At 42.8% G+C, this 23,141-nt stretch overlaps 1 protein-coding gene across 8 annotated transcripts in view; it reads right to left on the bottom strand.

Moving 5' to 3' along the window:
• eif4g3a (eukaryotic translation initiation factor 4 gamma, 3a) overlaps window positions 1-23,141 on the bottom strand; it is a 90,503-nt gene that overhangs the window by 4,570 nt on the left and 62,792 nt on the right. For 5 of the 8 annotated variants that reach the window (XM_079511203.1, XM_079511200.1, XM_079511205.1 and 2 more), the window contains 16 exons: window positions 21,563-21,760; window positions 19,541-19,684; window positions 18,861-19,097; window positions 16,718-16,822; window positions 16,205-16,343; window positions 15,418-15,545; window positions 12,143-12,239; window positions 11,557-11,680; window positions 9,559-9,773; window positions 7,824-7,945; window positions 6,331-6,497; window positions 4,489-4,614; window positions 4,199-4,280; window positions 2,926-3,024; window positions 2,207-2,353; window positions 1,150-1,522 (listed from right to left, as the gene is read on the bottom strand). In XM_079511203.1, the coding sequence (XP_079367329.1) occupies window positions 1,150-1,522; window positions 2,207-2,353; window positions 2,926-3,024; window positions 4,199-4,280; window positions 4,489-4,614; window positions 6,331-6,497; window positions 7,824-7,945; window positions 9,559-9,773; window positions 11,557-11,680; window positions 12,143-12,239; window positions 15,418-15,545; window positions 16,205-16,343; window positions 16,718-16,822; window positions 18,861-19,097; window positions 19,541-19,684; window positions 21,563-21,760 (2,503 nt within the window). The remainder of the gene's footprint in view (window positions 1-1,149; window positions 1,523-2,206; window positions 2,354-2,925; window positions 3,025-4,198; window positions 4,281-4,488; window positions 4,615-6,330; window positions 6,498-7,823; window positions 7,946-9,558; window positions 9,774-11,556; window positions 11,681-12,142; window positions 12,240-15,417; window positions 15,546-16,204; window positions 16,344-16,717; window positions 16,823-18,860; window positions 19,098-19,540; window positions 19,685-21,562; window positions 21,761-23,141) is intronic. The other 3 variants (XM_079511206.1, XM_079511207.1, XM_079511202.1) reach the window with 2 other exon arrangements.

Raw genomic sequence — 23,141 nt, 5'->3', positions numbered from 1 at the left:
GTTGGTGGCGCTATAACAGGCCAATGTGAAAAGGGTGGGATATATTCCTCTGCCTAGTAGGAACGTCTGTGAAAGATTTCACGTAAATTGCACGCTGCGTTCATGATTTGAGGCTTTTTGTTCAAAACGGGGCAATCCTGTAAACTTTGAAAGCCAATGTTAGCCAATCAGGATGGAATATGAAATATTAGACAAATCTGTCTTGAGCACTTGACTATAGAATACTGTATAACTATTTGCAGGATTTCTGGACAAAATATGGAGTAGTAATATCATTTTTCTTTTACAAAAGTCGGCCTCCTGGTGGCGCTATAACAGGCCGTTCTGGAAAATTTGGGGCAGAGGGCATCTAGGGAGTGTGTGTGCGCAAAGTTTGCCATCGACCGGGTTAACGGTGCCAGAGATTAGCGCTGTACACAGACTGACGGACGGACGGACACACACACGGACGGAGTGCAAAACATACTCTCTCCCCATGCCTTCGGGCTGGTGGAGACAATCAGCATGTTTGCGTTTCTTCCTTCTCAATATTGGTTTACCACCTTAACTGCTGCACCAAACAGGTACTGCAAGTCACAAATATAAATTTGTACATAACACTATAACTGTTATTGAGAAAACAGCAGATTTCTTCATGTTTTGTTGCTGCATTGAGGCTGGCTTTATACAATGACACGAAAAGTCAACCTAGAAAAGGTGTAGGGAAGAGACTATTAACTTATGGGACGGGGCCCACTGGTGGACTGTGAGGGAATTGCAAGTGGTTTTGCAAGTGCTTTTACAAGAGGTTGCACTTGTAAAAGAGATTTCTGATCTCAATGAGACTTCTTAATCAAATGAAGGTAAAAAAAGTATTGGAAAAATACTTTTGTTTTCCTAAAACTTGTGATACTGATGAATAGCATTTTATCGTATACTATGTTAGTTTCATTGATCGAAGCCAGAACACAATTAAAATGTTAAAATAAACCTGCTCTGAAAATGCACAGCTGTCATGTTAAGTTGTCAGACGGGTGGGCAACCTAACTGATAGTTATCTGAAAACCTTTTCCGCTGTCCCAACAAGAGTTCAGAATTACCTTTGACGACCATTTGACACAAAACACTTGACTGCATGCAAAACATGTGGCACAGTGGCGCGGCACTCACTTGGAGGCTGATCCAAGGTGACGATCAGAGCCTGAAGTGCATAAAGTGCTTGCAGCTGTCGCTCAGTGTCTGAGTTAAGGTACTTGAGTAAAACGGGCAATCTTCTCTGGATGATGGCCGTGTCAACCCGACAGGTGCTGTTCTCATCTGCAAGGGGAAACAAAAAGATGAGGGAAGGGGGTATGCCAAGTGAGCTGCTCTGCTTCGAGCCTGACGGTGTTTCAAATGATGCAATAAACACAGCCAATCTGGTATAATAGTCTCTCTTTCCCCTCCGGGTGGAGTCTTCACCTTTCACTGCTGCCTTACAGACGGCCGTCATCAAAGCCCTCAGGAATGGAGATGAGCTCATCTGAGATTCATCTAGATTGGCCTGTGGGAGTGAAGAGGACATGGGAGAGGACGAAACACATGTCAATTTCACAGGCAAGGGAGGAGCTGTTACCACCCTTAACTACTTAAACTCTATATACTTTGTTGTCCAGGGTCGCTCTAAATCTCTTTGCCGTTGTGAGCATGTAGATCTGCAATTTATACATTCGCTGAACGTTTAGCTATTATGACATGCCCAGAATGAAGATGCTGGGGTTCATGTTAGGGATGCAAGATAACATTTCTAATTAGTTTGATTATCGATGAGTGTTCATCGATCTCAATTCCATGGATTTTTTTGAGCGGTGCTAAACGCTCAAACGTGTGGCTTTGTGCATGTATGTCTGTCCACCCCTGTGAAGTCACGTGCCATTCAAGTCAATAGCAAAGTAATATGTATGTCTGCCCCACACTTGTGTGAAGTGAGTGGTGCCCTTTATCATTCATCCATGACCCCTTTCTAAATAATTAGTGTCCATTAGGATTACTTTTGTCCCAAAGCCCTAGCCCAAATACTTGATATCATAACTGATAACACAACTATAGCCCAAGTGAAACATGGAGATGATTTTTCTTTGCAAACTATTTTCACTGTACACACAAGATTATCAAGAAAACAACTACCATTTCAATATATATTAATTACTTTCCCTTATCGTTCATTAAAATAATCCATCATCCGTACCTCTACCCAGTCAAAGATCGGCTCGTCGGTGGCCTTGTCCTCAAGCAGGAGTCTCTCCAGCTGTTTGCTCATCTCCTCAGGAGACAGGATTCGTTTAGACAGATCTTTTTCAGGACTGGAGCACTCTGACAGAGTGAACTGAAGCTTCTGTCAGGACAAACAAGATAGGATGGGAGGGGGTGGACATCATTATTCAATTTAAAAGTTATTTAATCATAATTATTGTTGTTGTTGTTACGTCCCCACCAAAGAAGTCCAGGTGTTTATTTTGTGCAAAAGTGCATTATTGTCTATTTCCCCTAATATAAGCCCTCAATGGGGGTTGGGTTTTTGTGCTAATTCGGTTATTTCCATCAAAATAAGTAGTAAAGTGTGCCGCTTGGGATAATATTTACATTATGAAGAGAGGATATATATAACATTTTTGAGTGATGGAAATAAGCAAATTAGCACAACACCCCAATGCCCCATTCAATTCAATTCATTGAGGGCTTATATTAGGGGAAATAGCCAATAATGCGCTTTTGCACAAAATAACACCTGGACCTCTTTGGTGGGGACGTAACAACTACAAATAAAAGGTAAAGCCTTCTAGCATGGAATTCTCCTTTAAAACACCAGAGGCTACTAATTTGGTTGTGCCAGAATGACGATGCACAACCCAACAAAGTTGGCCACAACAAATCAAGAATTCTAAAATACAGCACAGATCACAGTACCTGTTGTGAGATGAATTCCTGGACGTCTTCTCCCTCTGGTAGGAAGTCAGTCCAGCTGAGGCCAGATTCCCTCCACAAAACACCTACTTTCCTATGGCTCTGTGGAGCGGAGAATGAGGGCCATGTCAGAAACGGTAGGCCTAAAACAGCTTAGCTGACAGCAGTCAAGCTACATTTATAAACAGGCTTTAGACAACAATGACGATTAATACACCCCGTTTGTCAGAAAATGCTCTGGCTGAAGAATTTAACGACCAGTTTGGCACATGAGAAGCTAACGTATGTAATTAGGAAGAAACCTGCTGTATTCTTTAAGATATGGGAGAAGTTCTTGGACTTCATTAAGCGAGGTGATATTGAAGAGGCTTTGGATGTATAGTGGTTAATTGGAGTAGTCAGCTGTAGGGTGGGGGTAAGGAACTGTGATGGGACATTGTGCATTTGTTTGTTTAACTGTATGTAATGTGTTTTTTTTTGTTAATTTGCTTTGTATTTATGGACATTTCCTGATGTTTCTTTGAAGATTTTGTTTAGTATTTGTGCCGCCATGTGGTTGCGGGGGGAAAATACATGTGAATAATTGCTTTGAAAATACTATGTTGTAAAGAAAAATCAATAAACATATGTTTAAAAAAAAGAAAAGAAAATGCTCTGAAGATTACAAGGAAAAATAGGCTACAGGGATCTCGTCTAGGACTACAACTATCTATTATCTTGTTAGCAATTATTCCATTGCTAACTTTTTTCGAATAATCGGTCGTATCAGTGGTACGACGTATGTGTGACATGTGTGAGCGGACAGAACTCTAGATGTGAAGACCGTGAAGACCGTGTAGCAGTCCGAACCTCTAGTTTGATTAAACTATCGATTTTTCTTTTTCACAGAGCCAGTACTTTGATTAACTGTTGCACCCTAGATTATCCACATCATGTGTGCAATTGTGTAATGTTGTGTCTTCCTCTGTAATGTATTTTTTTTTTGTCATTGATGTTTTATGTGTGGCTGTAGCTGGGGTGAAAGCCCAAGACAATTTCTTTGTGGACAATAAAGTTTACCTTGACCTTGACCCTAAATCTGGTCAATCTTTGGATGACACACACGCACAACCACAAAAATAACAATGCTTACATGAATATGAGAGTAACAGGACTCTTTTATTATTAATCAATGTTAGTACAGCATATGTACTCTCCACTTGCTTCATAATGAGCACCTGCACATACAAATGGCTGAACACAGTAAAAATCAGTGGGATTCAAAAGTTTTCCTTACCATTTGTTTGCATAGTATGTGCAGTATTTCAGAAAATAGGATCCCAGCTCTTCCCACAGGAAGCAAAGGTTTGCTTAATTCACTGTGAACAAACGACAGGTGTAGATGAGAGTCCAGGAGGGTTGCTAAAACAAACAGCTTGTTAAGAAGGGGTGACAATAAAATTGAGGTTCCTGGGTATTTTGTTCAAAACAGTCAGAAAAATTAACCGTGTGTTCCATCCAAGTAAGATGCATCAATTATTTATTATTAACCCCTACTGCTGTACAGAAAGATGATCATTCCAGTACCTAAAGAGCTCTCTCATAGAGAAGCCCCCTTCCTTCAGCACAGGGCTGAGCAGCTCGGCCAGGTACAGCCAGATATGGGGAATGTCGATGGCCATGTCGTCTGCTAGCTCCAGGGTGTCCGCAAACCTGGAGGAAAACACACATGTTCTTACAATTTTGTTATAATCAAATTTTACTATCAATTATTGAATACCATTATAAAAATGTAATTACTATTGCGATGCTCATATATTTATATAGCATTTGTGAGTATTAATAAACAACATATACATAATGTGTATGTAAAGACAAAATCTCTGTTTATAACTATAGATTCAATACTTTATTGCCATGTCAACAGAGTTGATTGGAATTTGTTTCAGTGACATTCATTGCAGTAACGGGGGATAGAGACAATAATTAGAACTACACAACTATTCTTTTTTTTATTCACAACTGATGCCAGGTACTCATACAATTTGAAGTGACTTTTAATCAGAGCAAGTTAATTTTACAGACCTGCGTTTTTCTGTCATACAGGTTGTCCAACTAGGCAACTACGCATTGACTAGGGAATCTCAGGCAGTGACTTATTTCAGGATTTACTTTTCACTACGATTCCTTTATTTCGTATTGAGCCACGAGACCATTGAGGTCGTCTCATTTTGGCAGCCAATCGATATGAAGCACTGTAACAAAAGGAGCACCGCTAAAGTAAACAACAAAAAGCTACTTTTCACCGTTGTTTCATGTGCCCTCCCTAAAAGACACCAGAAAACTTGGTGCAGACCACATTTGCTGGTTTGTGGACAATATGGGTCGACTCTATAAACTGTGAATACTCTAGTACTTTATATTTATATACCTCCTCTGACTGCAATTTTGCACCTTTCTTGTGATACTCTTGTGATACTGTACTTGTACATTGCTGCTATTGTGTATTGTCTACTGTGTATTGTCTGTCTGTTTTAAAAAGCGTCATGTACTACTGCACTTTTGCCCAAGACAAATTTCCCCTTGTGGGACAATAAAGTATATCTCATCTCATCTCATTAGTTGCCGGCTGTGGAAGAACCAGTCCTTCTTGAAAATCAAGAAGGTTCGATGTTGTAATTTACATTTACATACTGTACATAATTTAGTTTGAGTTAATTCAAAATATAGGTTTGTTTTACTCAAACATTGCAGATGTAAACAAACATTTCACAGCATAAGGAAACAAACAAAATGTAGTGGTTGGTTTAGATGTAGTTGCTTTGTCGTGTTAGTCCTTGTGTTAAGAGAAATGTCAAGTCAATTTGGGAGTGATAGCAGCTTCCAGTCACGTGTTTTGGGGCTTACATTTGGATTACGTACATTACATTGTGCCTTTAACCCATTCAGGCCTGACGTCGAAATTTAAAAAAAATGTTTTCTAAATCACGACAATTTTCTGAAAGATTTGAGGCACATTTTAACGATTTTTCAAAAATAGCAGATCTACAAGTTCATAGCGCGCCACTCGGTGGCGCGCTATGAGCTTGTAGATCTGCTATTTTTCAATAGCTATATTATAACATAATGTTTAAAACACCAAAAGGGGTTCCCGCTCAAAATGGGTTAAGAGATTAAGGGGCTGTTATGGCGTTTTGACTCTGCTCCAAGTTGTTGGGCATTTCACTTTAAATGACTGATGGTCAAGGTGCACTCTATGATGTGTCTGTAGTACGTGCTGATTTCCTTTTAGTACGCATGTAGTAAGAGGCCTTCTTACACTTGCTGTCAAAGTTTCCCCAACATGGTCTACTTTGGAGCACCTCCAGGTTTCAAACAATTCACTGACATGACATTTCTCAACTGTATGCATTCGGGGGGGAGACTGACCCTTTACATAGCTCGGGTTTAGGCAGAATCCCCAGCTGCACCAACTGGAAGAAGAGCTGGCCTGTGTGTTCCCGTTTGGTCTGGTTGCGCTCCAGAGTAGACTCCACTCCCATTCGCACAAACACATGTAGCGGAGACGCCAGGTCGTCCACACACTGCACAGCCTCCTGTGGACAGATGGAGAAGACCAGGTCCATATACCCAGTGTCAGCAAGTTACATTTAAGACACAAGACTCTGATCTGGTCTGTATTATCTGGTGGATATCCTCATCAGGAATTCAGTGCATTCACAAAAGCACGACGTATGAGACTGAATTAAGACCTAGGCCGATTCTACAAATGCCTTCCCTAAATCAGTAGTACACACACTCTTTTGTAATTCAGGTTATTCAACATTTTTCAAACATTCAAAAATATATATAATCATAAATGTTCAAAAATAGCAGATGTACAAGCTCGCAGCGTGGCATTAAGTGACACGCTGTGAGCTTGGAGATCTTCTATTTTTGAATAGCCAACGTAATGAACGTATACAATCTAAAATGACACGGATGCTTTCCCGGTTTTAATACAGTATAAGGATGCTAGCATCTTTATACTGAGGAGAACATTCAGCAAAAACCTCTCGCTGGTTTATCTCAAAACAAAAAAATGGTTGGTACTTCACACATTGTACACAACCATTGGCCATTGTACGCGGCTTGTCGTCAACCCACCCTGGCTCTGTCTCTGTCCTATAACGTGACAATAACGTGACATGTATTAATATTCTATGTTCTGTTGATTAATTAAATACATTGGACCACAACAAGTCAACAAGTAGCTATAATGAATGACCAAATGTAACAGATGTAGAGTGAGATTCTATATTGTTTCTCAATCCCAAGTCTGGGTGAGATCCCCATCTACGGATTTGAGCTATGCGAACCACTTGGCAGCACATTTCTATGACGAGGAGTGGGTCACAAACCTTGCTTACCTGTGTGACATAATACACCTGCATGCACTGATAATTATGTAACTTGACGAGAATGGCAAATTAATTAATTAGTATAGTAAAAAAAAAAAAAGATCAGGCACGTGAAAGGCGTGGTACTGCGTTCTACGAGCATGACACCACTGGAGAGGACATCACAGTGCGGTGAGTTTTACCCATAGAGTATTAAAAGGATAGAGACTGATCTGGCACGAAGCTCCGCCCCCTCCGCTATTCATGTCAGTGGAAGTTGCTCAGTGGCGTTTTGAAGCACCCAGAAGACCCTTCTACTTCCGCCTTTTTTTCGATTTGGGCACCAAAAATTTGTGCCCAAAATGCGGAAGTGCAAACGCGCTCAACGTTAAAGCCTAGCTGCACGGGGTTTCCCAATCATACTTCCACGGGTCCGCCTGCAGTCCCTCCTCTTACCACTAGGGCCCAGTGCTTCAACGTTGGAAAGCCTCACTGGCCCCTTGGTTTTACCACATTACAAGATTCATTGGGGGGTCCCTGTACCTTGAGATCATTGATGTGTAGGAACTCGTCAATAATAGACTTGCACTTCCTCTCCATCTCTTCCTCTGACATGGCCGGTCTGTCAGGTGTCTGGGGCCTCTGGGCCACTGGCTCAGCTTTCACTGTCGGGGACAAATCAGAGTCACAACAACACAACACAACAAAATGCTTGTAGGGCAGTGGTTTACAACAATAAAGCTCGGGACACATTCTTGGGTCACAGAATAATTTGTATGGGTTGTGAGTAAATATCGTTTAAAAAATCAATTCAAATGATAAAAGAATAAGAACGTTTTCAGGAAATAAATTAAACATTTCAAAAACGTTTAAGAAATAGTGAAACTTGAAGATCTACAAGCAACGCATTGTGAGCTTCTAGACCTGCAATTTTCACAGTTTTCTTTTTTTTTGGCTTGAACTTTGTTAAGTTTGGGCTTGAAATGAAAGTTTGGGAACTTCTGTTGTAAGGAGATGATAGATCTTGCATTTGCAGATGATAGATCTATTGAACTAATCTGTGTTGATTCCAAGACTCAGCCCTCAACTCTCACCACCTGCCTCACAGACATAAAAACCTCTTTCCAATTCCTTTTTTTCCATTATCATTGGCCCAAACTCCCTTACCCACTCCGCTCATGACTTCTTGCATTTCGACAGCTCCCTTGTCACACCCTCCACCCGCGTCCGCGACCTAGGTGTCATTTTCTTACCCTACCCTATCATTCATCCACCATTTGAACCACATTGTTAAAAGAGCCTTCTTCCACCTCATCCACGCCTTAATTTCATCCTGGTTAGACTACTGCAACAGCATCCTCCATCCATGGCATCACCTCCCAAGTCTTCAATAAACTCCAATATGTTCAAAACTCAGCTGCGCGCCTACTCAGCCATACACGCTCCAGAGACCCTATCGCGCCAGTCCTCCACGACCTCCACTGGCTGCCCGTCAAACAAAGAGTCCACCACAAAATGCTGCTCACCTCCTACAAGGAACTGCACTACCTCTCTGCCCTCCTCGAGCCACATGTCCCGTTCCCTCAGGTCCAGTGATGCTGACCTCCTGAAGGTTCCAAAGACCAAGCGCAAAATCTGGGGCGACAGGAGCTTCAAAAAGAGCACGCGCGGGACAATTTCACGGGCCGCGCCTGTGAAAATACGATTGCGTAATCGCCCCTCAACTTCTCTGTGCGTCCAAAAATGAAATGACTGAAAATTAATTACTAGGTGCGTTTTCTTCAGTACTCAGCAACCACACACTCAGCATTGGTCGTTTGACCTTCTTCATGCCCTTTCCTTTTTGTTCAGTCTGATTTTATTCAGCTCCAGCACTTCACTTAAGTTTTTTTCCTTTCATGGATGAGCGATGATTTGTTCACTTCTCTGCAGCCTGCACTGTAAAATCCTCGATTTGAAATCTAGTCTCAGTCTACAAATGGAACACATGCATTTTGTTTCATTTAAACACACATCTGAGTTCAATTGAGGTTTTGTTTTTAGAAAAAATAAAATGGCATTCAATTTATGAAACACAAAAGGTTTCTGCCAACACCTTCAGGAATGTAATTACGTTACTTAAAGCATGATCACACCAGTAGTCCAACTGCCTCCAAACTAGGGACAAATACTGTATCACTTGTGGGTCTGGCTAATGGGAGTAGAGTACATCATTCTAATTTTGTGTGGTCTTTTCATATGTTCTGTTTGCATGTTTGTACACGGTAGTGTCCCTCACCGGGTTCTCTGGCTCTGTTACGCTCTGGTTCCGTCTTGTCCTCGGTGACACTTGGTCTCCTAGGCTCGGGCGTGTCTCTGTCTCTGCGGGGCTCCTCTGGGGAAGGGCTCTCCGGCAGCTCTTTGGAGCTGCCTCTCCTTACAAAAGGCCCCGGCCGCGACAACGGGACAGAGCTCAGTGGCTTCTCACTGCGTTCTCTCCCTACACTGCTGCGACTTGTGTGAAAAAAGAGAGAAAGACATGAAGTCAGATCATATAGCAGAGAGAGAGAGAAACAAAAACAGGATATGTTTGGACCTATGGTTTGGACATACACTAGATCAGGGGTTCTCAACGTTTTTGGCCGGGGACCCCCAGAAATGCTTTGGCAGTGTCTCGGGACCCCCGCCCCGCCCCCTCCCGACCCCCAATATAAATTGACTGCTACAATAACCTTAATAATAGAGACAATACACCATAAATAAATACTGAAACCAGATATAATCATTAGAGAAGGTGTATGCATGTACTATGTGTACTATATGTAAACTCTTCGTTTCCACTTTCCAGCCATTCAGTTGCAAAAAAAACAACATTTTTTTAAAAATAATTTGGGGACCCCCCAAAATAATTTGGCGACCCCCCGAGGGGTCGCGACCCACGGGTTGAGAACCCCTGCACTAGATGAGCAAAATATCCCCTCCCCTATTTCTCCCAATTTAGTCATGATGCCAATTAATTCCTCCCACTTCCATTCATTGGGTATCCTACACCTGCCAGTGAGGAACCCTCACCTCGAGGACATCCTATTCCTCCTGCTCAACATTCCCGACTGACAGGCCCTGTCCCAGCTCGTAGAAATATGTTCATTAATTAACAAATAGCACACTTTGGGGTGCCCGGTGGCCTAGTGGTCCAAGTGCATGCCACATATAGGCTCTGGCGTGTTGCGTGTTCGAGTCCTGTTCATGACGACCTTTGCTGCGTGTCTCTCCCCTTCTCTCTCCCTCTTTCCTGTCAATCTTCACTTGAAACTATCAATAAAAGGCAGAAAAGCCAAAAACAAATCTTTATTTTTTTTTAATAATAATTTTTATCCCACAATTTTGCTGGGTGAAAGAGATTTTTTCACCCAGTGTCAATTATCTAATGTAATCCTGGGCGCTACACTTCCTCTGCCAACCTGGGGGGGGGGGGGGGGGCAGATGACTGACCTCATGCCTCCTTCTATGCATGAGGAGTCCAAGCTGCTTCTTTTCACTTGACAGGGGGGAGTTTCTCTGGCCGGACGTAGCGCGTGGAAGGAACACGTTATTCCGACCAGTTCCCTTCCCCTCCATCAGGCGCCTCGGCTGGCCAGGGGGAGGTAGGTATCCAAGAGACCAGGATTACTGCATGTTTTTTGTGAGGGTACCTACCCTAGGGGGCACGGGGAGAACATGCAAACTCCACACAGAAAGGCCCTTTCGCCAACCCCGCCTTGGGTATGGGCACTGATGACACGGAGGAGAGAACACGCCTCCAGCGCCCCCAGCGGGAATCGAACCCAGGACCTTCTAGCTGTGAGGCACTACCAACTGTGCCACCGTGTCCCCATAAATGACTCATTGAAATGCAAATGAAAGAGAGATGTACTGTACTAACCACTTAAACTAAAAAGACCTTGCACATCTGATTACATTTTGTAATGTTAAATAAGGCTGAAGAAAGGCCGAGTTATTTGTGTTTTGTTCAGAGCTTGTTGAAATGCAATGCATTTGTATGTGACTTTATTATGGTCCGAAATAACATTATGATATGTAGGAAATGTAGTTGGCCCTTTTTAATATTTTCAAATTTGGCCCCCTTTGAAGTAAGTTTGGACAAGAGATGCTTGGCCACGCCGGATGCACCGCTGTGGATTTGAAAGCCCTAGACTCAGCGGTCGTGGGAAGGTACTTTTCTCCTGTGCCACTCGAGTGCTAAAGCTCAGTTTAAGCTCTTGCTTCCGAATGTCTTTCTAAGAAATATGCCCTTTACCTTCCCAGAGTTCTCCTGGAGTCGTAGTCTGGGGTGTGTGTGTTTGGGGTGGAGGTCTGCGGTGGAGGGGTGGACTGAAGTGCAGAAAAGCGATTCAGACTGGTGCCGGCAGCCCTTGATAGTTCTGATAGGGATGGGAAAGAATTATGGCCATTATGAAACTACTCATATGCATTGGTAGTATACACTTTAAGGGGCAACTCCTGGGTGAAAAATGCATTAAAACTACATTTTTGGACACAGGGACTTATTTGTGTATCTTAAAAGGTCAAATTAGCATTTTTGGACACAGCGACTTATTTGTGTATCTTAAAAAGTCAAATTAGCCTTCGTGACTTTGGGGGATAAACAATTACCTCAAGAACATATTTACAATTAGTGTAATATCACTTCTTTGCCGATATCTCATTTTGCTGACCAGTTGAAACACATTTAAACCCAATACAATAACAGCCAATGATTTCTTTCGTAGTTACTGCACATTGGCTTTGCAGGGCATACTACATTTTGTGAACAAAGGAGCAATTAACCCATTCTGGGCAGGATCTTCCTCATCTATGTCAGGTAAATATTCATACTGGCTGACCTGAATCAGTGCCAGTGGCCTTGGCTCCGCCACTGCTTCCCTTCATCCAGTTGACTTGAGCACGAGGGCCGAGCTGGATCTTCTCGTCCATCTGAGGCTGAAAGTTTACATGTTTATTTTCAGAGGTCATCATCAAAATACCTGCCATTTCTGTTTTATTTAGACAGTAAACAGGAGCCCGTCTGTGAGCCAAAGACAAATGCAAATATATGTAAACAAAAATGGTCTGCACAGCGTTTTGAATTGCTCATGGCAGAGGCTCAGGAGGTATAAAAGCTCCTAACCGCTGGTTGGTGCCATGCCTCTGCTGTCGGTATGCGAATGAATGAATGAATGAACGAACGAACGCACACTGCAAAACACCTCGGATAAAGGTGCTATAAAATGTAAACCACATACTACTGTGTGTGTGTGTGTGTGTGTGTGTGTGTGTGTGTGTGTGTGTGTGTGTGTGTGTGTGTGTGTGTGTGTGTGTGTGTGTATATTATAGTAAGGACATACCATATTTCACTGTACTGCAAAATATGCATACGCAAGTACTAAGCACTGACTGAGCGTAAGATGTGCTGACAAAGGGCTGCTTATATCCTGCCCTCAATTGCTCTCTAACCGAGTCCATTATCTTTCCTCTTAGGCTATCCAAAAAGGTAATTGAGATCAAGTATTATTCAAGATTAGGTTTCGAGATAAACGCTGTATTACATGAGCCTGGGCTAATGAACATTGCTGAACTCTTGATGTCCTCTTCCATCCCCCACTTAAATACTGGAAACTGAACATATGCCGCACAGATCAACCAATCAAAATGCCTCCTCAACTGCCAAACCACCCTCCGTGTTGAGAGATGTGCACAGATGATAGCTGGAGCTTTGTCCTATTCATTTAATGAGCTTGCATTTGTTTTGGACTTCAGATAAGGCAACAAAGGTACCTTCTGTATTTTAAAGACCAATAGAGGTGGCTAGAATTTAGATCTTAAGCTCAAACCGCACCAAGGCAACTAGTCGCAAGTTACTCCTTGCTTGCAACTGCCATTGGGGATAATGGTTGTGAGTAGTTTCAAGTAGTTGCATGGTGAATGGTGCAGCGTGGGCTTTATATGAAGGCCAAAAGTGCAAACACACAATCATTTCCACTTCCAAACAATACCTTAAGCAGGTCAGGAGATGAACTTTTAAGGCACTTTCTTTTTCAGCACATTGCTGTCAGAAAAACACAGGAGCAAAGGGCAAAGGCATCCCCTGTTGGTGCATTTCCATTGCATAGAACCTGCTCAACTCTTGCTTTTTTTGGTTTAACATTAGGCAAAAGTACCTGGTACTTTTATTTTTGAGTGGTGCAAACCACTCCAACAACTGGCTTTGTTAGTACCCGTGTGTGTGTGTTTGTGTACCTGTCCCTCAAAAGAATGAGCATGGTTACTATGGTCACTGACATTACGTCAGACCACAGCTGATCAGGCTATATAAGACCTTGCACCACTCAGTTCACACGGGTGTGATTTTTTAAATAACCTCCGTCGAGGTTCCAAGCAAGCTCTGGCGATACCAAAAGGACAAGTGAAAACACTGCAGACTACTGACTGACTGAGAATTGTCACTTCAATGCATCGTGCATAACTGCATCTAGACAGCCTCCCAGAATATTGTTAACACATTAGCTACTGTAAATGTAAAAATTCATATTATTAAATGCCTATTTCTTGCCTAAAATGTTGTCAGAAATCCCTCCAATGTCAAAGCACCCCACATGACGTCATGTGGCAGCCAAGTCTATGGACTTTTACTGTTTTAATGTTTGCTTAAAGAGCACTATTATCAAACATTAAGTGAGGCACCCATCACTTCACATGAGGGTGATCTTTGTTTAACTGTACATCATTCATTTAAACTTTAGAATTGTTAAGCACTCTCCTACACAGGGAGAGGGATGCACAATGCTATTACCACCAGCTATATTGAAGAGAACCTATCAGCAGTGGAAAAGAAAGCTAGTCAATTCAAGCGGAGCCAGTTCTATGCAATGGAAAAGACCAAAAGTATTCCTATAATTTTTACTAGGTTATTGTGTCATGAAACTACCTTAACACACAATTATATAACTAAGAAAAAAATACATTTATTCGCTTACATTTTACATCTATAGAAAGTGCCTCTTAAATGATATAAAATGCCTCTCTATAAAATGCCCATCCAAAATGTTGAAAAATCCTCCAGTTTGGGAAAACATGGCCAGCTCCGTCCTGCAGGGGGAGCCGGGAGGGAGCACTGCAGTGCTTTATGTGACTGAGCCTCATCTGTGCAGCAGCAGGCAGACCGTGCAGTGTTCTACTGAACTAGAAAACCAGGAACTGGGATCAGACGAGGACAGGGGATATGGCTGTCATGTACATATCCCACTAACAGCATGCATAAGCAAGGGATTCATCCAAGGACTCCAGCAAAGATCTGTGTCGAATTTGTCAACAGCCAACTTTCTGTGCGCAACAAAAAAACACCATCACAGCTAATGGGGAAGTGACAACTGAAAGAACAAAGAAAACAAAAACCCCAGAATGATCCTGAGAGGGGAGCATTTCTAACATGTCAAGACTCGCATCTCCGCAGGGTGAACAAACGTCCCTATTTACGGTACGCGACAACAGCGAATTGTTATTGTAATTATTCAACCTTCTCAAGAAACCTGCATACAGACACATCCAAGTTTTCCAGACTCGGAATACAAAGTGCTGAAAGTCAAGCCTTTTGACTTTTTGTTGAATTAGAGGTCCTCGTTAAGGTCTGACAATCCCTGAATGTACCCAACAGGCCTACTGTATGTATGTATATTCGTTATTCTTATAAACCAATGGAAAAATAATGATCCATAAATTCTAAGCCCACCACACACCTGCATGCTGCTTTCTGGCTAGAAAACCTGGGTATTAATGCTACAAATCGTCAAAAAATCCTTCAACAAAAAGGATTTCCACTCCTCTGAAATGAGGTAGGTAGAAAGTAAGTAGGGAGACCACCTCCAACCACTGCAGATTTTTACCATATTAAAGTATATATTATATATATATACAAGCAGCACATGGTCAGAATATCTCACTTGGTGCATGATTGTACCTCTTTGGCAGGCTGGTGTCAGAACAATATTACACTGACATTATTTGACATTTAATAGTTTAAAATGTCTACCACATTTTCAGGGCCAAGTCTTGATAAAGATCAATATGCTCAGTATATGCTTTTCAGGGAAACACACTTCACGGAGGTGCATGGTTATCCGACCTTGGAGATCTTGGGGATCTTGGCGGGGTCGATGGTCCTGCTGTTCTTGGTCATAGGCACAGTGTTCCAGGTCTCTTCTCTCTGTACGCGCTGCTCTCTCTGCTGCTCTGCTCTGCTCTCTCTGGGGTCTGAATCAAACACACACACGCAAACAAACCATGAAAACATCCATTAGAGGTAATGGTAAAGGCTAGAGGGCTGGCAATTGACCCATTGTCAGCCTTCCGATTGGTCCCAGTACGGGATGCACACACAGATTAGACACACCAATGGACCGACATGCAGAAACAACGGTTGGACATGTGGTCAAACATGTGCTGCTCCCGTGCCTGCGGTTAGGTTAGAGTTTGAGGTAGGTTGTCGGTGTAATGACAGTCGGACCAATAGTATGTCTAAACTAAAGCCTGTATCCCCCCCAGTCTCCATCATCTCATTCCGGCCAATCACAAGTTGCGCCTCACTTTTGTCTTCAATGGTTTGTGTTACGCAATGTTTGAGTTTACACAAACACTCAAAATTGTCCATTCATTGTCAATGGCATTTAATGTTTGTGTTGGGACAAAATTTGTGTTTCCACACACACTAAAAGCTGGACATAGGAGGGGCTAGCGCCCCTCAAATATCTGAGTACTTCTTCCACCACTGCTTTCTGGCCACTACAGGGATCGAACAGCCTCACTCTCTGCAGGCTGTGGGAAGACCATGCTCGTCTGCCTGGGTGACCATTGCTGTGCCTATGTGGTCCTAAGCCTTAAAGAGGATTTGGACAGTGGGGTCTGAGTCTGACCTGGCCTTCTCTTGCTGTCCTTGGAGAGTAGCTGCTGATGCACCTTCCTCTGTTCCTCCTGCTCCTCGATCTTGGCCTCCTTGTGGATCTGCTCGATGGTTTTAGGGCCCTGGTCGGCTCTCCTTGACACCCAGTTGTGCTGCAGGGAGAGAAGGGCAAAGTTCTGGGTCGAGAACACAGGCCCGGACTAATCGGTTGTTTCATGGTCCCTAAAGTTTAATGTCTTTCTCCCTCCCCCTCTGCCACTCAGGTAGAAGAGTGCATTGCTGACAAGTGGACGTCTTCCAACCACCTCAAGCTCAACACAGATGTCTCACTATTTCAAAATTCATCGTTTATCTGGTATCCAAATTTCTTCAACGCACTATTTTGTTCTCTCTACACTATGTGACTACTCACCTTGTTTAGTTCATGCGTACTCTTATTCTAATTCTGCACTTGTAAGTCACTACATTTTAGATATAGCACGACACACACACACACACACACACCTTAACAAACACATTCACTTACCAATCGTAAGTCTACGATGTCTTGTAACATAAACCGTATCCGAGACGACGTCTTCCGCTCTTTGACGATTTTTTCCATTTGATTGAAATACTGATCCATGCGAGGCTGTCGAGAGAGAGAGAGAGAGAGAGAGAGAGAGAGAGAGAGAGAGAGAGAGAGAGAGAGAGAGAGCATGGAGTTACATTAATGTCCTATGTCTCCCTATTCACTTTAGCGGACAACACTTGCTTTGATTTCACATTATTTCACTCAATTTAGCAATATTGCATTTTATGACTCTCTTACTGACACACCAGCCTAACAGAAACTGAATGAGGTTAGAACTAAAACAATAATTGCCCGCAAAAACAGAACCCACATAGAACGCAATGGGTCGGCGCTGTATCTGGCTCTGCCAAAAAATTACCACACAGCTGGGTAGGAGAATCATGTGTGAAGGAAGCCAGAGCACCCATTACCATGGCCAAATCAGCACGCTCCTAAAACATTTGCTTTCATTGACATGAAGCCGTGTTTTAATGTTTGAAACAAACCTGGATAATATATTGGTAGCACGTCCCCGGTACTGCCGGGAGTTGTCACTGCACTTGATTACCAGTGGGTTAGATTAGAGACAGACAACACCCGACATTACAGTGCCCACGCAGCACAGGGGTGGGGCTGGGTAGCAGAATGTTCACATGGACTTTCATATAGAAATCACAGTTTTGAATAACAGATCACTGCAAAACTTCAAAAGAGCTCTGCAGCCACAACCGACACACTGGACGAGAGCTAGCTTGAATAAGAATGTAAAACCTGTTTTCAATTTGATCACTGCAGAAAGAGGTCTGGGCACTTTTGTTCCTTTGTCAAATTAACCTTGTGACTTTCTGGCCGCTGATCAGCAAAATGTTCACAACACAAGAAAAATGGCAAATATAGCCAATCTACATGATGTGATGCGTTGTGAGCTTGTAGATTGGCTATTTCCGCAATTCCATCGCACAGCAACGTATTCGTTAAATAACCCAAAAAAAGAATATATAAATAAATTGCCAAGTGCACACTGTGCTATTTTGAACACATACCACACTTTACCTCTACTTATCAGATCCTGAAGAAGAATGGGTTAGTCTGTGAAACTACAGAGTCCCAAATTCCTTTGCACGTATTTAGATGCACAGCAGTGCCTAAACAACAAGAAATATGGAGATTAGAAGGTGTATAAGCATGTTCATGTTCCAAGTTCAAGAGCTCAGTGTCGGAGTGTATACAGAATGGAGAGAGAGACGGTGGTATGTATTATGTATTATACTGCCCCAGCATGCGTACGTGTGCGCTCTCAGCTTCAGCCACCTCTCATGTAGAAGGACGTTTGTTGTACTTTTGAAATACAGACAAACCCTGTCCTAGTTGGTCTTCGCCCCAAAAAGAATCAAAATCTAGATAATGGTCCAACTCTACTCTGTAAAGTACCGGGTCACAAGTTCATTTCAGTAATGACCAATTTCTCTTCTTCTTCTTATAACTTAAAACAAATGTGTTAAGAGAAACGAGAAATGAGCAGGCTCTGAGAAAAAAGGAGAGAAAGGCTTTCATATACCGTAGGCAAGAAATTCTACACAGCCTCAAAACCTTTATTTAGAAGGCCATTTGCACCGCCACTCATGCTAAGAAATAACTAGCCGATTGCAATTCAGAATATTGGAGTTTCCATTATTCCACACACACTCGAGAATCTGGAAAGTCTGCAGAGAAGGTGCTGCCGCATCACTGGGATGCCAACTAATTCCTTTCCTACTCTGGAGACGAGAAAAGAGGAGGCCACTCAACGAGAATGCAATCGAATACTGAGAGAAGGGATCAGTCCAATGATCCAGGGCCTGTCTAGAGACACAAATCACTACAATTTAAGAAATGGGAGGACACTCACACAACCCGCGAGTCTCACACAAAGACACCAGATGCTCTTCTTCCCAAGAGCATACAAGCTTTACCAGAAGTAATGATGGGTATGATCATAACACCTGCTGTCACTCAAATTAGCCTGGTGAATGTCTTAATTATTATTTTCTCAGGCAATATTAATGCCACGTTCACACTAGTCGCACACATTGTCACCGCTGGTGTGCGTGTAGTGTACAGAGCATAAGTGTCTCACCTTGGCTTTCTCAAAGTCCAAGTCCTTGCCGATGGTTGTGAGCAGCCTGCAGAGACACTCCAGCGACTCCTCGTCGTGGTTCTTTAGTAGCTTCACCACACAGTCGTGCATGATGGCCTCCGTCAGCATCTTGAGCTTGAAGAGCTCACCGATGAAGCGGATGTTGCCGATGGACCGCCCCCTGGCTTTGTTCTTGGCGTCCTGCAGCTCCTCCTGCAGACGATCGCGCTCCGTCGACTGTGGGAGGGTGTGATGGGGGGGTGGGGGTGATAGGGGTGTGATGGGGGTGTATGGGAGGGTGTGTGATGGGGGTGTGGGGACAAATAGAATACGGTTAGGCCTTTTCACCTAGACCTGTCACAATTATTCCATAATCTCCTAATGCAATGATTTTAGATATTATTTTGCAAAAATCTAGTAATTTCCTTGGTTTGGAGGTATACGAGTCAATTTCATGACACTTTTGAGATTTCCAGTGATTGTGAAGAATGGTGTCAATTAGGGCGTACAAAATCATGGTTTTGGTACTCCATATATTGTCTTTAACCACTTTAACCCAAGCATCCATATTCTGGGGGGAACTTTGCCGATCTATAAGCTCAAAACACATAGCGTTTTGAGTATGTAGATCGGCTATTTTTGGTTATTCTTTACGTTTTTAACAACCGATTTGTACAAACCGTAGTAGAGTCCAGCTCTTTCTGCTTCCTCTCAAATACCACGTCGTCCACCTTGTCCCTCTCAAACTCCTTCTGGCAGCGGTTGAGCAGCAGCTTGCGGAAGTTCACTGTGGTGGCCGGCTTGTCAGTCATGGGCACTTTGAGCTGGACCACAAGCAAAGTGAGGAGAGTCTAGATTAGCATGGTGGCGCTGTCTTTATCTCCATATTCCAACTTTTAATGTTTTCTTGTTAATGCTGCATTTCCTGGTACAAGAGTGATGTGTAAAAGTAGTAAAAATAGCCGATCTATAAGCTCACAGCGTGTCGCACCAGGACACGTTGTGAGTTGTATATCTGTTATTTTTGTTATTTCTGAAAAGTTTGGAAAGTGAAAGGGTTTTCTTAATATTGAACCAATTAAAAGTATTAACAAGTTAATTTACAGGGGCCAGATAGGGATGTGCAATTAACCTCTTTCAACCTGGCATTAGTAGTTCAGTAATGTGATTAATGGGTAAACATGTGCAAACATTTTAAAATGAAATGAAAAAAATCTTACAATTTCAACATTTACAAAATGACAAGAATAGCAGATTGGCCATTTTCATCATCCGTATCATTATTTAGTAATTCAAGATTTGATAATTATTGATAGATGCCAGTACACAGAGGCCATAAGTATTTTCTGACGTGATCCTCCCAGCATACAACTGTTATCTAAGCCTTATCTAACAAGGCAAGCTGCCTAAGATGCCTTGGGGAGACCAAGCAGGTGGGGGGAAGATTACAAACATTGCACTATTTTACTATTACACCTGGATGCTGTCTAGAATTTCTATTCTTGTACATCTACCCAATGAGCAGCACAGTGTGAAGGATTTGGGGTCCAGTGCCTTGGTTATGGGAACTTTAAAAGTAGCTGCTGATGGAGGGGAAAACGCTACCTCATTTACCACCCCTGACCAAATGTTCCCACTCCATGGTTGTAAGTCACACGCCTACTTCTTGGATCTTCAGGCGGACAGCGCCCATCACCCCAGAGCCATATAGTATAGACCAGGGGGGCCCACACTTTTTGACTTGAGAGCTACTTTCAAAATGACCAGCTCGGCAAGATCTACCCACCAAATCAATTATTATACCATTGCTGAAAATAGTTTAAATATGTACCTGAGGGGGCTTCGGAATAGTAGAGTTCGTGTTACATTCTGTACAGTATAAGACAAATGCACTTGGAATGGGAAATAGAGGGGGATAAATGTTTTTTTTTTTATCGTTTTTTTTCTTCAATATATTTAAATGAAATACTCTTTAGGGGCATGTCATGTGATCTACCTGCACAGCCTTTGTGATCTACTGGTAGATCGTGATCTACCTTTTGGGCACCCCTGGTATAGACAGAGTTGCGACATTGAGGGGGCAGAAAACAGCCCGGTCACATGGTTCATGTACTCGCGCAAGCTCATAGACTCCAATGCATTCCGTAAACTTCCAGTGTCCCTATTCGACCAATAGAACTCTATGTAGAAAAGCCGCCATTGGACTGGCCCCATGAAGTGAACGGAGTTGTCGGAACTCTGTCTTACTCTATGGCTCTGCTACCACCCTCAGAACATTCATCCGACAACAAAATTAAGCAATAAGCCACGAGAGGTCTCAGGTTACCGGGTATTTTACAATGGCTGGGGGCGTAGGCCGACCCGACGCGGAGCGGAGGGTCTTCTACCCCCCAGCCATTGTAAAATACCCGGTAAACTGGGGCCTCTCGTGGCTTATTGCTTTTCTAAAACGGTTACAAACATATAGCAATATTAACCTAATACAACTACAAGCGGTGGTTAGGCGCCCGCACGGCATGGGTTTGTAAGGTAATCAAGCGCTCCCCTTCCCCAGTACAGCTACAGAGATGCGGAATCAGGTGCGAATGATATAAAGTGATTGAAGGTGTGGGTTATCGGTGAAATTTACACCGGTCACGTGATGGTAACCAGCCAATCAGAATCAAGTATTGGGACTAACCGTTTTAGAATGTTTGACTTACTGTGGCGAGGCAGCGGCACATGTTCCCATAGGCCACAGAGAAGCTGGGCTCATCGATGGCCTTCTCGAAGACGAGGTCGATGACTCCCTTCAACCTCTCCTCTGTGTCGATGGTCAGGTCGGTCACCTGCTTCATCAGCTGGTTGAACATCTGAGGCGTCAGCTTGTTCAGGATGCTGCGCACCTTCCGGAACAACTCCTGAGGGGTTGCGATAGTGGGTGTGAAACAATTATAAAGTGAAGTCGATCACCGTGGGAGGCATTCATGCAACGGCCCATTAAACACATAACCCACTCGGTTGCAGGCTATTTCTTGCCAACATACTGTGATTACTTTGGCATAGGAATTTCTGGAAATCCTTACCATGATTATACTTCATATTTGACATATCTGTAAAACATTTATAGATGTCATGATATAGAATTGATCTTTGAACTGTTTAGGTAACTTTGGATATTTGACGCATTGATATTAATACCATTGACAAAACCTGGTGCAACAGTGACCTGGCCTACTGCTTTGTGAGTGTTCATGTGTTATGTGGTTAAACTGGAATAATGTTTTTGTGTTCCGTTGTATTTTCCCCCGACATTTTCCTAAAATATTGTTTTACGCTATTTTTATGCGTCATTTTATTTAGCACAAGGAAAGGTAATAGTCAGAGAGTTGAGATGACTCGTGTCAAAAGGCATTTGTATTGTGATGTTCGCGAGTGATTTGTTCCTTTTCGTGAACGGGAACGAACTCTGTCATTTCCTCAAAAGTAATCGTTCAACTGGATCTATAACATTCCAGCAGGTTGACTCGGTCGCATGAAGATGCCACTGGCTAACCCACTGTTGCCCAAACTGTGGGTTACGGCCCAATTGTGGGTCGCGGATTCTTTTGCGTGGGTCTGGAGTGAATATTCCTTTATTTTTTGTTTCCATAATTTTGCCATTATCATTATTTTTAAAACATTTCCACAAAAACCTGCACATTTTCATGAGTTGAAAACAGAAAAAGATTTTTCAAAAATAATTTCAGCAATGAGTTCAAGTTCATTGCTCTCCCCAGGTTGGCGGAGGGTGTGTAGAGCCCAGGATCACATTAGATAATTGACACAGGGGTGGAAAAATGAGTTACAAAATCGTGGGATAAAAATTATAAAAAAGGGAAAAAAAAAAGAAAAAGAAATTCATGAATAAAATAAGAGAATCACAGAAACTCTGTGGAAAAAAGCAGATCTGTAAGCTTGCAACGTGTTGTGTCCTTGTAGATCTGCTATTTTCACTAGTTTGTGTCCCGGGCAAACATCTGATTTCTCTTTTGGGTCTTGACTCTTGAGCTAAAAGGTTTGGGAACCACTGCCTTAACCCAGTGGTCCGTCAGGGTCCATTTGGTTCCATTTGTACACTTTCAAGAGTTACAGACCCATAAGGGTCCATTTGGTTACAAACTATCATTTAGCTGGGGACCCCCTGGAACTCCCTCAGACCCCTGGGGGTCTCCGGACCCGAATGTGGGAACCACTGCCTTAACCCATTAAGACCTGAGGCCGATTCTACAAATGCCTTCTAAATCAGTAGTTCTCAAACGT

The sequence above is a fragment of the Electrona antarctica genome (assembly GCF_951216825.1).
Source record: "Electrona antarctica genome assembly, chromosome: 9".
Lineage (NCBI taxonomy): Eukaryota > Metazoa > Chordata > Actinopteri > Myctophiformes > Myctophidae > Electrona > Electrona antarctica.
This window is presented reverse-complemented; position numbering and strand designations above follow the sequence as displayed.